We start from the raw sequence: 17025 nt of genomic DNA, 5'->3' as shown, positions 1-17025 counted from the left end.
CCTACCTGTCAGGCCACACAGATGTGAGGCTGTGAAACCTGGAAAATTGCTGAGTGAGGAGGTCATCGTCAGATGTTTATTGCTCATGCCCAGGAGCTTGTAGGTGGCCATGGGGAGGAATGGCCTTGGTTACTGGTCTTGCAGAAGCCCACCCAGTAGTAGTACCATTGCCCAAACTTCTGACTGTACCAAGTGGCCCGTCCCAGCTCAGTGGTGCTCTCCCTTCTGAATCAGTGTCTGCCCTGGTCTCTCAGATGTATTACTCTTCTTAACATGTTTTGTGGAGCTGCTGGTTAGCATTGCTCTCATTTCGGTAGTCAGTATTCACCACATAGTCTCCTTCTTATGGGAAGGGATAAAGAATCTAGGGAAGATTCCTCTCCATGTGTCCACAATTTGAAGACATGGGACTGATGATGTTAGGGCTGGATCTTAAATTTGATACAGGAGACTTATGATAAACAATATAAAAATGTTATTTATACATGCAGCTTTCTTGTTAAATGATGATGGTGGTATTTTAAGAAAAGTCTGAAAGTAATGTACCGGAGGTATTAGAACAGGGAAAAATGGGTGTTACAGAGAGCTAAAAGTTACACTAAAAATCTGAAAATTAGTATTTTTGTATCACCTTGGAGTTTTCAAAGAGTTTTGGCACACAACTCATTTGATCTTTGCAATAACCTGTGGGGTGTACATGAAAGGTGGTATTATCTCTATTTCACATGTGAGGAGACAGGGACCTAGCAGTAGTTGCATGACTTGCCCATCGTCTCACAGCTGGGATCGGCAGAGCCAGGTTTTCCATTCATCACATCTGACTCCACTTCCACTGCTCCTAACACAATTGTAACTTGGATAAACGTGGTAGCAGGAATAGAGAGTGGGGGAAAACTCAGAGAGATTTCAAAATAACAAGTGAAAGAAATTGGCAACTGACTGGGTATAGGTTATAAACAAACAGAAGGAAAGGTGATCCCTAGGTTCTAAATCCTGGAAGATGGTGAGATTCATCATATCATCAGCTCCTGTTGTCAATACACTTACTATGTGCCAGGTCCTATGCCACATGCCTTACTGTATTGCCTCATTAACTCCTCACAGCTCTGAGGGGGAGGGGTATTAGTAGCCCTGTTACAGAACAAACAAGGGGGGCCTGGGAAAATATACTATTATTGAAAGAAGGCCCGGGTCTGTTATGTCTGCCGCCCTAGGAAAGACGTCTCTCAATGCCAGAGATTCGTGAAAAGGAAAGGAAATGTTTATTTAATGCTATACAGACCTCAAGTAGTGACCTAATGTCTTCATCAAAAATCCTAAAGTCCCTTAAAACACCCACAAACAGACACAGTCCTTCCTTCCTTCCCCCTTTGCCCAGTCCAGAGCACCGTATCTCAGGAAAGGAAATAGAAGTCCATGGCTCAGGCAGTCCTCTGGTTCTTCTCAGTTAATACTCCATCTTGACTGGGAGACCTCCCTGGGTTCCCGGCACCCTCAGCTGAGTCACCGGGATCTCTGCTAAAACCAGGTGGTGGTTCCCCCTTCTAAAGCTGTGGGGGTCCCCGCTCTGTCCGGGCCTCGTGGTTCTCCCTCTCAGGGCTGCGGGAGTCTCCACTCTGTCAAGGCCGCGTGGTTCTCTCTCCTAAAGCAGCACGGTTCTCCTCTTCCAATGGCTGAGGTCCTCCCCATTCTGCTAAAGCCACATGGTTCCCCTCCTCAGGGCTGCGGGAAGGGAGAGTCCTCACTCTGCCAAAGCTGTGTGGTTCTCCCCCCAATGGCCGCCAAGTCTGGGTTTTAAATCCCCGCGGCCAATCTTCCTCTGCAGCCTCATTTCCAACTCCTCCCACACTCGGCTTCACATGCCAGAATTCATATCCTTCTAGCTTTACTGGGCTGCCATTATGAGTCTGGGCAGGTGTGGCCCCACGTCCTGGAGCCAATCTTCTCTGAGCTCCCACGCAGGTTCTGTAGCTTGGGGGATCTGCCCCCAGTCACGTCTTGGTGGGGAAGTTACTTCCATTCCCCTGGCTCAGGGCATGGCCACAGCTATTTAATATATCTAAGCGACCAGCCAAAGGCTATAGATATGTTAAATGACCACGCCAGAGGGTAGCTGCAAGGCTGTTGCTATGCAAAACAGCTCTCAATGGCCCTGCTCCATTTGTCCCTTCCCCCAACCCACACCGTGGGGGAGAGGGGGGGTGGGGTGGAGACATCTTAAAATCTCCTGGACACCTTGAGTTCTGGACCCCATTTTAAATGCCCATTTGGGGTCCCCCCCTCTAGGCTGCACCCTGTAACAGCCCCATTTTATAAGGAGAATGCATAAGTGTTGTTTTCACTTTAGAGGAGGAAAAAACTCAAGGTTTTTGCTCCAAGACAAAGGAAAGTTCAACTGGACTCTGGCTTACCATACTTGGGGCCAGAGTCCTGGGGCAGTGCTTTGGTGTTCTTACATGTGTGGATAAAAGTGTATGGATGTAATTATGCTACCAGCCATGAAGTAATCAAGCTGGGCCAGTGGTAGTTATGATGTTTGCAAATCCAGTGCTAGCCAACAGTTTAATGCCTCCTAGATATTTTGCCTGCCGTTAAAATAGCCTGCTTTAAGCAGATGGTTTTACCTTGGCCCTGAACTTTAAGGTGGTCAGTCAGGTAATCCAGGTTTATAGATAGCAATGCTTTTCTCCTCAGATATTATTAAAAATAAAAATATAACTAAGTATAATTATCATATGACTCAGTATAAATATTGCACTTACGTAAAATGCACTATTTAGACTAAAATTTTTAAGTACAATTGCATTCCTCCTTAATTGTTACCAGTTGCTTTTAATTCTCAATTGTTATCCATAACAAAAAGCAAACAAACCAAAAAGCAACTTAAGCCTGGTTTTCCCCTAAGGTTAACGAATCCACACATACCTGCCTTGTCCTGAGCCTCTGCTGGTGTCTGGGGTTTGTCTGAGACCCTTACTGTCCACACCTCCCTCTAATCCTTGAGTTGCTCTGTATTCTTATTTAAAACTCCTCAGGAAAAGACCCTTGCCATAATTCTTGCTTTCAATTCCTGATTCCCCTTTCTCTCTCAGCCAGGCAGAAACAAGAAGACAGTTTACTTATCAAATAAATTAATAGTGTATGAAAAGAAATTTCCAAACCTTTTCTCAAATAGTAGTTTACCACTCATTTCTAAAGGCTTCAAACTGTATCTCTTTAGGTATCTACCTGCTAGCTATTTCTTCACTAGGCTGCAAATAGCAGTCTCTTAGCAACCACAAACTTCAAGAAGAACTCCTAACTCTTAAAAGTTGGCCTTCTTTTAAAAGACTTGCAAGCAAGGAGTGCCAGAATTTAGTTTTCTTTGAAAACAAATTTAAATAAATCATAACAGTATTTTACAGGGCTATAAATTGGTTTCTTCCTAGTGGCCCTTCACTCTGAGACTGTGCCAGAGATGATGCTGGTGGGGAGGTGCTGTCCACTCCCAGGGTGTGGGGTCATGACCATAAGTGTCTTTTTTCCTGACTCCCTCTAGGATTGTGAAGATGTCCAGTCCCAACCTGAATATTGTGACCTTACTGGGCAGCTGTCTGACTTATAGTAGTGCCTACCTCTTTGGAATTCAGAATCGAGATGCTTCAGGGGGAAGTTCAATGGAAACTCTCATTCAGGTAGGTGAAGTCTTAGATTTTGTTTTAAGTATAATGCTAAAGTTTTGATCATTTTTAAATCAGCTGCTCCTAAGGGTAGCACTTGCCTTTGTCCTTGGTGTGGGCACTTTCAGAGGCAATCCCTAGAATGTTTTGTCAATAAAGCCCACTTTCTGCTTCACGGCCTGTGTGGACTGAGGCTTTGCAGTTCAGAATGTGTGTAGTATAACAGTAGTTCCTCTCATGCCTTTTGCTCCTGTCCATCTCCACCTGTAGGTAAGACTGTCCATGCTGTGCATTGGGACCTCCCTTGTGTTCGGACCCATTCTGGGGAAGAGCTGGCGACTCTACAAGGTGTTTACCCAGAGGGTCCCAGACAAGAGAGTGGTGAGTAGGCAGCAAGTACATTCCTCTTGACTGCAGATGGTAGGGTCACTATTGATTAGAAGCTCAAGAAGCTTTGCCAGATTTCTAGGTCTGACCCCTTTACATTAGTCTGAAGTTCCTGCTTCTTACTTTAAACCTTGGAGTGGTGTGGCCTCCTAAGTCTTCAAGCTGTATGTTCCTGCTACTGGAGAGATATGTCTTTGAATATAGGTTCTGTTGCAAATGCATCCCAGACCCAGGTGCTGCTCTGGGGATGTGATCTGGCTACTATGTGGCACCAACATGAGGTGCCCAGAGAGACTGTTGCTTGGCACAGGTGTGAGCTGAAAGTGAAGGGAGGGAGAGAGGACACAGATGCTCTAGCAAATGTAAGCAGTTATTCCCTCAGCAGAGCCCAGTTCTTTTCTATGTAGGAGGCTACTCTCTGCACTAAGAAAGATGGGCATGGAGCAGTGAGCAAGGGAGAGAACACCCATTCAGCAGGTAGAATCAGCCCTACGAGCTATGTGGCAGCAGATCACCTACATGTCCCTGTTATCAAGTATCATACTAACCACATTCCCCCTTTTATCAGGGTCCCTGGGAGAGCTGCCTAAACTTCAAACTCTTTGTCTTTCAGCTCAGCCCAGACCCAATATATCTCTCGGAGGGAGTTTACTTCTCTGGATTGGTACTTTTTGTTTTTTGAGTTTTTAGCAAACATTATTGAATAATGGTGAATATATTCAAAAGCTCAGCTGTACATACCCATACATATGAAGAAGATGGCTTAAAGGATAAGAAGTTTATTCATCCCCCCAGAACACTGATTTACTTTTTTAAAAATAGCTTTATTGAGGCATAGTTGTCATGCTATGAACTGCACATATTTAATGTATATGATTTCATAAGTTTTGGCATATGTGTACATTCATTAAACCTGGTGTATAATCCACAAAAGCTTCCTCGTACACCTTTATCTCCCTTCTTGTCCAGTCCTTACTTCCTCTGTCCCTGTCTCCAGGCAACTGTTGATCTGCTTTTTGTTACTGTAGATAAGTTTGCATGTTCCAGAATTTTATAGATTGGAATTATACAGCATGTGCTTTTTTTGGTCTGTCTTCTTTTACTTGGCATAATTACTTTGAAATTCATACACATTGCTGTGTGCCTCAGTGGTTCTTTCCTTGTTACTGCTGAGTGGTGTTCCAATGTGCAGACACACTTCAGTTTTTTTATCCTATTGATGGATGTTTGGGTTTGTTTCCAGTTGGGGAATATTAAAAATAAAACTGCTATGAATGTATTCATATATGTCTTTATGTCGACATATGCTTTCATTTCACTTGGCTAAAAACCCAAGAGTAAAATGGTTTTATCACATGGTAGGTATGTGTTTAACTTTCTAAGAAATTGTCCGACTGTTTTCCAGATTGATTGTACCATGTTACATTCTCACCAGAAGAATCTTAGAGTCCCTTTCCTCCACACCCTCACCAACATTTGAGTTGGTTGGTCTTTTTTATTTTAGCCATTCTAATTGGTGTGTGTAATAGTATTTTGCTGTGATTTAATTTGCATTTCCCTGATGCAATGTTGAGCATCTTTTCACATATATACAGAGTGGGGCAAAAGTTGGTTCGCAGTTGTTCATAAGGAAAATAATGCAATAATTAATAAATAATAATACAAGAATAAACTCTATGTTTTGCATACTCACAACTGTAAACCTGCTATCTTAATTGGTGAAGTACCTGCTCATTTGTCACACATTTTTAAGTTTAGTTGTTTGTTTATTATTGAGTTTTGATCATTCTTTTTTTTATTCCAGATACAAGTCCTTTATCAGATATATGATTTGCAAAGACTTTCTTCCAGAATTTACAAAGATTGTGGCTTCTCCTTTATTCTCTGAAGAGTGTCTTTCAAAAAGATGTTTCCAATTTTGATGAAGTTCACTTCCTCTAATTTTTTATTGATCATGTGTTTGATATCAGATCTAAGAAACTTTTGCCTAACCCAAGGCCCCAAAAGGTTTTCTTCTATGTTCTACAAATTTTATGAGTTTTAGTTTCCACAGTTAGGCTTATGATCCATTTTTCAGGTAATTTTTAAATATGGTATGCTATATAGATCAAAGTTCATTTGTTTACGTATAGATATCCAATTGTTCCAGCAAGATCTTTTGAAAAGACTGTCTTTTCTTCACTGAATTAACTTTGTACTTTTGTTGAAAATCATTTATCCATAAATGAGTAGATCTATTTCTGAATTGTACTCTGTCTCATTGATATAGTTTATTTTGACACAAATACCATATTATCTTGATTATTGTAACTTTCTATTAAATCTTGAATCAGGGAATATTAGTTCTCCAACTTTGTTCTTCTCTTTCAATATTGTTTTGGCTATTTTAAGTCTATTGAATTCTCATGGATTTTCAAATCAGTTTGCAAATTTTGGCAAAAATTCTATTAGAATTTTTAATGAAATTGTGTTGAATTTATAGACCAAATTGTAGAGAGTTGACTTTTTTTGTTAAGTATATATTTGTTGTCTATTACAACAGCTATTACAGCTGTCCCATTTTTTTCTCCCTTTTATTCTTCTCTGCCCCGCACCCTCCCTCTCACCATCCCCTTCCTCACTTCATGTCCATGGGTTATACATATAAGTTCTTTGGCTTCTACATTTCCTGTACTATTCCCTCTGTCTATTTTGTACCTACCATTTGTGCTTCTTATTCCCTGTACCATTTCCCCCATTCTTCCTCCACCCTCTCCCTGCTCATAACCCTCCATGTGATGTCCATTTCTGTGATTCTGTTCCTGTCCTAATTGTTCACATACTTCATTTTTTGTGTGGTTTTTTTTTTTTTTAGGGCCAGTTGTTGATAGTTGTGAGTTTGTTGTCATTTTACTGTTCATAGTTTTGATCTTCTTTTTCTTAGATAAGTCCCTTTAAGATTTCATATAAAAAGGGCTGAGTGATGATGAACTCCTTTAACTTGACCTTATCTGAGAAGCACTTTATCTGCCCTTTCATTCCAAACGATAGCTTTGCTGGGTAGAGTAATCTTGGATGTAGGTCCTTGCCTTTTATGACTTGGAATACTTCTTTCCAGCCCCTTCTTGCCTGCAAGATTTCTTTTGAGTAATCAGCTAATGGCCTTACAGGAACTCCTTTGTAGCTGTCTCCTCCTCTCTTGCTGCTTTTAAGATTCTCTCCTTATCTTTATTCTTGGGTAATGTAATTATAATGTATCTTGGTTTGTACTTATTTGGATCCAACTTCTTTAGGACTCTGAGCTTCCTGGACTTCCTGGAAGTCTATTTCCTTTGATGGACTGGGAAAGTTCTCCTCCATTATTTTTTCAAATAAGTTTTTAATTTCTTGGTCTTCCTCTTCTTCTTCTTGCACCCCTATGATTTGGATGTTGGAATGTTTAAAGTGGCCCTGGAGGTTCCTAAGCCTCTTTTCATTTTTTTGAATTCTTGTTCCTTCATTCTATTCTGGTTGAAAGTTTATTTCTTCCTTTTGGTCCAAACCATTGATTTGAGTCCTGATTTCCTTCCCTTCACTGTTGGTTTCCTATATATTTTTCTTTCCTTTGCTTTGCATAGCCTTTACTTTTTCCTCTACTTTGCAACCATACTCAACCAATTCTGTGAGCACCCTGATTACCAGTGAACTCCGGTTTTGAACTTCACATCTTATAGGTTGGCTGTCTTTTCATCGTTAGTTGTATTTTTGGAGTCTTGATCAACTGTTCTTTCATTTGAGCCATATTTCTTTGTCTTGGTGCAGCTGTTATGTTGTAAGGGTCAGAGCCTTAGGTATTGGCCAGGATGGGGCAACCTATGTCACTGCACCGTGGTGCTGTCTATCGGGGAGGGGTCCAAGAGGGAACAATGCCACTTGCTCCACTCTTGGCCAGCTTTCAGTCACTTCCCCTGCTACCCACAAGCAAATTGGGCCTTTCCAGTGCTGATTCCCAGGTGGGTGGGTTTGTGTACATCCTAGGACCCTGTGGGTCTCTCCAACAAACTGTCCTGTGAGGTTGGGAGTTTCTCCCACTGCCATAACCCCCACAGATTTTAACAGCCAGAGGTTTTGAGACTTTCTTTTCCCCCATGCTGGAACCCTGGGTTGTGCAGTCTGTCTTGCTACCTAGTCGTTCCTCCCAGTTTATCCTCAAGCAAATGTGGGGCCACCCAGTCCACAAGCTGCCAACTCACCCACCCAGTCCTCCAGCTGCTGCCTTGCTGCTCATCCTCTCCTCCCTGGCTGTCCCTCTCCACCCCTCCTACCAGTCTGGATAAATGTTTCTTCTTTAACCTTTTGGTTGTCGGGCTTCCATACAGTTTGATTTTCTGGCAGTTCTGGTTATTTTTTGTTTTTAAATTTGTTGTTGTCCTTCTTTGGTTGTGCAAAGAGGAATAGTGTATCTACCTATAACTCCATCTAGGCCAAAAGTTCCTGGAGAGTAGACTTCTCAACAATGTTTTGTCTGTTAACCCATAAACACATTATATTTCTCCATTTATTTAGGTTTTCTCTCAGCAATTTTTTGTACTTTTTAGTGAAAGTTTGTCACATCTTTTATTATATTTATTCCAAAGTATTCTATATTTTTATGCTCCTATACATGCTATTATTTTTTATTTTGCTTTCCAATTTTTTGTTGCTAATATATAGAAGTACACCTGATTTTGGTATGCTGATCTTGTTTGCTGAAAACCATGCTAACCTATTTATTAATTCTAGCAGCTTTTTTGTAGATTCCATCAGATTTTCTACATGGATTATTGTATCATCTGTGAATAAAGACAGTTTCTGTCCAGTCTCTCATATGATGATGGCACTGGCTAGAAACAACAGTAAAATGTTCAATAGAAGCGCTGAGAGAAGACATTCTTGAGTTGTTCTTTATTTTATGGGGAAAACATTCAGTCTTTCAAAACTAAATATGATGTTAACTATAATTTTATTGTAGATGCCTTTGGGGAAGCTCCCTTCTATTCCTATATTGCTGAGAGTTTTTATTAAGAGTTGATGTTAGGTTTTATGAAATGCATTTTCTGTGTCTGTTGACATAATTATATGTTTTTTTCATTTTTATTTGTTCATGTGTTGGATTACATTAAATGATTTTAGGATCATAAACCAACCTTGAATTCCTGAGACAAACTCCATTTGATCATGACATTTATCCTCTTCTTGCATTGTTTGATTTATTTTGTTTACAATGTATGTATTATGTTCATAAGTGATATTGTTTTTTAATTTTGTTTTCTTGAAAAGTCTTCCTCTGGCTCTGGTGTCAGGGTAACACCAGCCTTTTAGGAAGAGTTGGGAAGTATTCCCTCCTCTTCAGTTTCTGGAAGAGTTTATGTGTAATTTGTATTCACCTAATATTAGTACTTTACTATAGTATGCTTCCATTTCTCCCCTTCTTAGTTTTTGTGTTATTTTTACTTTTACATATGTTATAAGCCCCACACAATTGTATTTTTTAAAATTAGTTATCTTTTAAAGATATTTTGAAAATAAAAATAAATCGCATATTTTTCCATGAAATAAACATTTCCAGAGCTCTTACTCTCCTTGGACAGAATTCTTCTGATATTATTTTCCTTTTTGCTGAAAGATATTTAACATTGTCATGTGAGTATTCTAGTACTGAATTTTTTCAGCTTTTGTTTATTGAAAAAAGTCTTTATTCCACCTTTGTTTTAGAAAGGTATTTTTTGCTGGGCATAGAATTCTAGATTGAGGTTTTCTTTTTTACTTTTATTACATTAAAGGTTTTTCTCCACTGTCTCCTCACTTGGTCTGGTATCTGATGAGATGTCTGATGGCTTCCTTATCTTTGTTTTCTATGCATAATGTATCTTGGTTTGATGGTTGCCTCAAACTGCTATTTATCACTGGTTTTGAGCAGCTTGATTAAGCAACCAATTTGTTTTTATCTTACAAACACCATGCATCATGTACCTGGTTGTGCTTTTTTCTTTCCATTGGTTAACAAAAATTCAGACCCATATTTTTGCCCCAATTCATGAATGTTATGTACTCTACTTACCTGCACCTTCATCATAATTCCCTTTATATCTTCTTTTCCTTAATGGTTTTCAACTTTTCATCCTATTGCAGGATATATATTTTCCTAATTTTATTTTTATAGTCACAAAAGTAACACATTTTTGTATGAAATCCAGTGATTCACATAAAGATAAAGAAAGTGTTAGCAATCCCTCTTCCAGCAGCCTCAGCTCTCAATCCTATCCTCCAGGTTAATGGTTGTTAATAGCTTTATGTGAAAACTCCCCATCTCTCTATATGCTCATATATACATATCTAGAAATAATAGAGTATTTATTTTATAAAACCCTTGACTTTTTTATGGGAAAAGGCAGGATATAGAAAATATAAATGGAAATGTTTAATGGTGATGATGATATTGACACAGAAATCATTGTAAATATTTAGTGTCTCTTTCACCTTTGATAGCTGGATTGAAGCTTTTTGGGAGAGCTAACCCTGGAGTCTATAGCTCAGAACACGTAGGGCACTCTGTCTAGCCCCTGTATAGCCACTGAGCTAATGGAAATTATGACCTTGACTGTTTTTCAGATAATCAAAGACCTGCAGTTACTGGGGTTGGTGGCAGCCCTGGTGATAGCTGATCTAATCCTGCTCATGACATGGGTACTGACTGATCCCATCCAGTGTCTCCAGATTCTCGGTGTCAGTATGACGGTGAGGAGCCCAGTCCCTGGAGAATTCAGTTTCTTTCCTGAAGTGGGGGGACTGGCTTCTGTGGACACACAGGGGTCATTCTCCCAGTACCACACTGTGTGGGCATCCTCCCAACAAGAAGATAAGTGACCCAAAGAGGGAGAGTTGGGAGCTGTGGCTGCTGTGAAGACCTTGCCCCTTGCCTGAAAGGTGTGCTACCACTCCCACTGCTCCTCCTGCCCCAGGTATCCTCCATTTGCATCCAGTGTGATGTCAGCACACTGGAATCTGCCTGGCAGTTATCTCTGCTTCCACATTATTAAAAATGAGAGCTTTCAGCAACTGGAAGTTGCCCTCCCCTAAGTCAGGGGTGGCAAACTCATTTTCACCCCAGGCCAAATCAGCCTCGCAGTTGCCTTCAAAAAGGGCTGAATGTAATTTCAACTCCTTAACAGTTAAGGAATAGTTACATTTATACAGTCCTAAAATTATTTTGACCCTTTGAAGGCAACTGTGAGGTTGATGTGGCTCCTGGTGAAAATGAGTTTGATCCCCTGCCCTAAGTGTTGGGAGGTAAAGTAGTATTTTGAGGTCATCTTTTGAGTCATTCAACTCTGGTTCAAATCCAAGCTCTACCATTTTCTAGCCATGTGACCTTGGGAAAGTCACTTAACCTCTCTCTGTTTCCTCACATGCAAAGTGGAGATAATAATACCACCTGTTTCTTAGGGCTTTGGTAGTAAAAAGAATGTAGATGAAGTCAACTGTGCCTGGTACATAGTGTTCAACTAAGAGGAAATACTATTTCTCCAGCCTCACAAGAGGCTGAGGAATACAGTGGAATCATGACAATGCAGATTTAATATTTAAGGTTTTAACTGTTAACAAATAGCCCTAACATGGTATGAAATTTGTAAATTGTAATTTTACTGATGCACCAATGTGAATCATCTTAGTAGCAAAGCACATAGCAGAGGGTATAAGCCCTGCTGCCACCAAACATCCACATGTCAGCCCAACTTTATCATCTTTTCCTCCAAATAATAATCACTCTCATCTATCTAATGGAGTCAACTAAATTTTATGACTTTTACACAGCAGGGGGGAAATATATATGCTGTAGAGGAGCTCCTGCTCAAGGGTCTTCGCAGGGGTCTGCTGTGTGTTCCTCATAATTGTGGGTACCCTCAGTCCTTACTTTGTGTCCCCCCTAGGTATCAGGGAGAGAAGTGTCCTGCTCGCTGACCGGCACACACTTCTGTGCTTCCCGGTACTCTGATGTCTGGATTGCTCTCGTTTTGGGATGCAAGGTTGGTCACCACATCTCCTTGGGATATGGTCCATCAACAGCAAAATGAGTATAAAGAGGAAATTAATGAGGTGATTCCTGCAAAGGATCTTGAAATCAGGGAAGACCTCTGCTGATACATAAATCTGAAAGCTATGACCCTTATTATTTCTCTGCTTTGGGCAGAGTCACTTTTTCAACTCTTTGCACTCCCTCATTTTGTTCTCCCCCAAATCATGTGGAATTCACCTAATGTTTCTCCCATTTCTTGGTCTGATTTTTTAAGTTGGATTGGCAATATCAGTTTCCTTCCCAAATTGCTGCAAGAAAGATTTGTGTCAAGGTATCCTGCTGCCATTCACCCACCTTCCTTTCTCACTGTGGCTGGAAGCAGAGTTGGCCCTAAGACAGATGACAATGTTCGTGATGTCCTTTAAATGATTCCAGGCTGTCTCAAGTGTCTTCTGCACTGAATCTCCATCATTAGACTCATTTGTCTCTGTTAGATGGCTAAAGTAAGATATCATTTCCAGAGGGTACAGGATACCTACACAGGGCATTAAAGGAGGTCCTTAGAACGAACTGTCCTATTAGCTGGTTTTCAGCTTGTAGGGACAGAATCTGGCTCAGGAGAGCATAGGGCAAGCCTGTTTCAATGAATGAGGCAAGCCCTGTGTGGCAGGAAGCTGCCTGTCAATTATCAGTGCAGAAAGGCCTGTTTGACTCATTGCTGGCAAAGTAGGAGTTTTACTAGAAATATGTGGTCTCCAAAGCTAAACTTAAAGTTCCAGGAGCCCCCACCTGAGCCTGTCAACTGCCCACTACCCCATACCTCTCCATAGTGAAGGCAAATGTCATATAAGTATATGTAATTCAGTCAAGCATGAATCATGGATGTATAGGAGCTCTATTAATACCTTGTTCCCATTGGGCAAGAATTTTAATGGAATTAAAATTTTTTAGTAGAATCAGATGTCAATATTTCACAATCACAGAGTTAACTTCATTCACCTTTGATTAAGTTACCAAAAATCCAACTGTTCCTAATGCCAACTGATGGCATCAGTTACCCAAAAGTCAGGTCCCTCTGGCCTCCTGACTTGTGTATCGTGTATCCTCTAACCATAGAAGGTCTCAGGGTGGCATGTCAGGCCTCAGTTGGGTCACTGGGCATTGGAGGCACCCAGAAGGCATCTCTACCATGATGACTCTCACTTTAGTCAGTCAGTCCTCCCAAAAAGTATCGATAGGGCAGTCCCTGCAGGTGGAGCTGTCAGGTGGGGGATTTCAGGGTCCCTGGCAGATGTCCTCTGATACCTGACCTGATGTTCATTGTTAGTTCTCCCTCTGAATCCCCATGGTCCCCACGCAGCCTCATCCCCATGGTATCTTCATATTCAGTTATAAAACACAGACATTTATATCTTGCATTCAATCTCCCCACCAGACTGAGCTCCTTGAAAGGCAGGACCATGACTCATTTCTCTTCATAGCACTGTTTCCTGCCCAGCACCTAGCATGATACTTTGCATACAGTCAAAGGAACATACATCAAATCTATATATTATGTATTATTGATTAAAGCTTTGATTTTTATCTAAATATAGTTCTTTAAGGTGCTGTGAGACACTTTTCTTCTTAGTACAAATGAGAAATCTGAGAACAGGTTTATATTCATGGAGAAAAGGAAAGAATAGGGCCCTAGATTCCTGATGGTAGGGGCCAGGAGTGTCACCAAGAGGGTGAAGGTATGGATGGAGCCTTTACTGCCTGTGCACACCCCACAGACTCATCTAGGTCCTAGCCTGCCTTTGTTCTCCTCCATTTCCACTCTTCATCTCTCATAAACACCCCCTGGCACAGAGCCACTGCTAGCCTATAGAGATCCTTTGTGTAAATTAGAAAGAGGCATCCCTTTTGGGCAGATGCAATCTTGCAGGTGCAGGGCTTGGCAAACAGATGGTGCCTTTGGGAAAATTAGAAAAAAGATCCCCTTCCTCAGGGCATTGGTCCTGCCAGCAGCACAGGGCTCGAAAAGCAGACTACAGGCTATTTCAATTTCCACAAGGCCCTCAGCTCCATGCAGTGCAAAACCACATAGCAAACATGGCAGCTCTCATCACCAGCAGCAGGATGCACCCACTGCCCTCCTAGTACCCAGAGCCCTTTCTGTAAGGCTCCCACCCATCCATACCATTGTGTCCTTAGCCTCATCCCAGCAGAGTCCTCTCTTGCCAACCTCTGATAAACTCCTCAGTGCAGGAGAGGAAAATAACATTAAGTACCTACTAGATATAAGGGGCCACTCTAAAGCCACCCAAGAGTCTTCACATGTCTAAGTATATCCTCATAGCAACCCTGTAAGGTTGGTATTATAATCCTTATTTTAAATGGTCCCCACCCTCCTGCTCTTTGACCCCGAGTCTGTTATTCCACTTCCCCTAGCCTCTGGTTCTCCCCTCTGCTTCCAGGGTCTGCTGCTGCTGTATGGTGCCTACCTGGCTGGCCTGACTGACCATGTCAGCTCTCCTCCTGTGAATCAGTCTTTAACCATCATGGTTGGAGTCAACCTTGTGGTGCTGACTGCTGGGCTTCTTTTTGTGGTCACCAGATACTTGCACTCCTGGCCCAACCTGGTCTTTGGTCTCACATCTGGAGGAATCTTTGTTTGCACAACCACCATCAACTGCCTCATCTTCATTCCCCAGGTATGCCCTACGAAGGGTTTGGCAGGGCCACTTCTCCAGGGGATTTACTGGACATGATATATTTCTCACTGTGTTTTCTAGCAAGACTTTGGGGTACCATTTACTGAAGAGTCATAAGGAAGGTGGGTTCCTGGTGAGCTGGCTCCTTCTGTTTTTCCAACCTTGCTCTCCTGAAGGAAGATGGCTCTGCTTTCAGTCAGCAAGGGGGGCAGCCCAGAGTGGCTGAGCCATGGCAGCTGCCCATGTCCACCCCTGGCAGCGGACTTGCTGACCTGCTTTTCCACCATCCTCTAGTCTGTTTCACTCATGCCCAATCCCTTCCTCATCTTGATGTCATTCTTTCTCTAGCCTGGGAATGAGGAGCCTTTCCTTCTTTCCTGTTTAAGATTGCAGATTCACAGGGAAAACCTCTTTGGTAACTTTATGCAATTTTAAATGCTTTTCCTTTCTTTTTATTATAGTAAATATAGAGCATTCCCCTTCTTCTCACAATAAAGAGAAATAAAAATTAAATAAAAACATGTTTCATATTATGAGGATTAAAGAAAAAAATCAAACAGGGGAGGAGGATATAAGCAGAAATGTCCAGACAGCAAAGAGGAAAAAAAAGGAGTTGGAGGGAAAGGCAAAGGAATTCATAGGCTCTGAAAGGGAAGTGACGTGAAATTATTCATGTTGGACCTGAGGGTACCACTGAGCCACATGCATCTGAGTTAATGAATTTTCCATTAGGCACTTTTCCCATTTCCCTAGTAGTTCTCTTTTTCTTTCCCTGAGGCCTCCCTCATCCCACTGCCTCCTCAACAGCCCATTCTGGTTCCCATTGCACCTTCTAGTTGACTATGAATGACTTTGCCATGAAGCCACTGACCGATAAAATGGCTGTGGAAAATTACAAGGTATTTATCAAAGGAAAGAGTGGACTTTGGGGCATGATGTTGTTGTGATACCAGGTTAGGCCTTCTACTCTTCTTCCTTTTCACAAATTCTCATGCAAATGTTCAAAATAGTAAATAAATATGAAAAAAGCTATCGCAGCAGCACTAAAAACCAAGGATGGGTATTGCCTCTATGCCAGAAACTAGAGGAATTTTTGCTGAATCTTAATGTTATAAGAACTGAATTTAAAGGGAGCCATTGACAGCTGAGTCTTATTTGTCTGGAATGTAACGGAAAAGGTCTATAAAAAGCAAGGGCTGTTCCTCTCTAGGAAATGGGGAAAAGGAAGTGGGGAGGGGCTTTTTGGGAAGCCCACCCTTTAGGCCCTATGGCCAACATTGTTGACTGGTAACCCATCCACCCACTGCCAAACTCTTTCTTCCTTGCTCGCCTCCAGTATATAGTCTGAAAGAGCTAACCACTTGCTTTTCTAGCCTCCCTTACAGCTAGGGGTGCCCACACAACCTAGTTGAACACTAAAGGTTTTCTGAGAGGCTTCTGAGAAAGTTTTTGCTTTCCTGAAAAACTATTGGTGTGGCTGGTGTCACCTCTTCCACCTCCCTTCTACCTTGAGTGTTTGTTATGCCAGGAGCTATGGCAGCCATATTGGAGGGAAACCCTAAAAGAATGTATTTACCATAATACCCTGGGAAACTACAGCTCTTCTCATGTAAGACTACAAATTCATGGACCAATGAAGAGATTCTGCAGTTCATAAGAAGAGGTCCACAAATTTCTGGAGATTTAGAGAAGCTTCCTTCCTCTGATGTAAAATAGAAGTTTATAAAAGACATCAGATTTGTCTTGTCAATAGGATTTAAAGGATGCTGCCTCTCTTCAACCAAAGCAAACCAATGAGAAGGACCTAATCTTAGATCATGAAATATTAAATAAGGATAAAAAATACTGTCTTAAATTCAAACCCCCAGTAGAAACATTGAATAGACAATTGGACATGGGGAAAATACTGAATTAATGAATTAATTGAAGGAAAGAGATCGTAAGAAGACAGTTAAAAAATGAGAGACTAGATAAGAAAATATGGAGAACAGATCTAGGGATACGATTAGAGCTAATAGGAATCTCTTTTTTAAAAATATATTTTATTGATTATACTATTGCAGTTGTCCCATTTCCCACCCTTCATTCCCCTCCACCCTGCACACCCCCTCCCACTGACATTCCCTCCTTTAGTTCATGTCCATGTGTCATACTTAAAAGTTCTTTAACCTCTACATTCCCCATACTATTCTTACCCTCCCCAGTCTATTTTCTACCTACCATTTTTGCTACTTATTCTCTGTAACTTTTTCCCCTCTCTCCCCCTCCC

General features: G+C 41.4%; 1 protein-coding gene across 2 annotated transcripts in view; it reads left to right on the top strand.

Annotated features, from left to right (window-relative positions):
• Positions 1-17025, top strand: part of GPR156 (G protein-coupled receptor 156) — a 100165-nt gene that overhangs the window by 68974 nt on the left and 14166 nt on the right. Inside the window, exons 4-8 of one of the 2 annotated variants that reach the window (XM_045851523.1) lie at positions 3539-3674; positions 3930-4040; positions 10656-10781; positions 11975-12070; positions 14520-14756. In XM_045851523.1, the coding sequence (XP_045707479.1) occupies positions 3539-3674; positions 3930-4040; positions 10656-10781; positions 11975-12070; positions 14520-14756 (706 nt within the window). The remainder of the gene's footprint in view (positions 1-3538; positions 3675-3929; positions 4041-10655; positions 10782-11974; positions 12071-14519; positions 14757-17025) is intronic. The other variant, XM_045851525.1, reaches the window with a different exon arrangement.

Source organism: Phyllostomus hastatus, unplaced genomic scaffold (genome assembly GCF_019186645.2).
Source record: "Phyllostomus hastatus isolate PE091 unplaced genomic scaffold, TTU_PhHast_1.1 phas_contig_86, whole genome shotgun sequence".
NCBI classification, from domain to species: domain Eukaryota; kingdom Metazoa; phylum Chordata; class Mammalia; order Chiroptera; family Phyllostomidae; genus Phyllostomus; species Phyllostomus hastatus.
The sequence above is the reverse complement of the archived record's forward strand: the minus strand, read 5'-3'. Positions and strand labels throughout refer to the sequence as shown.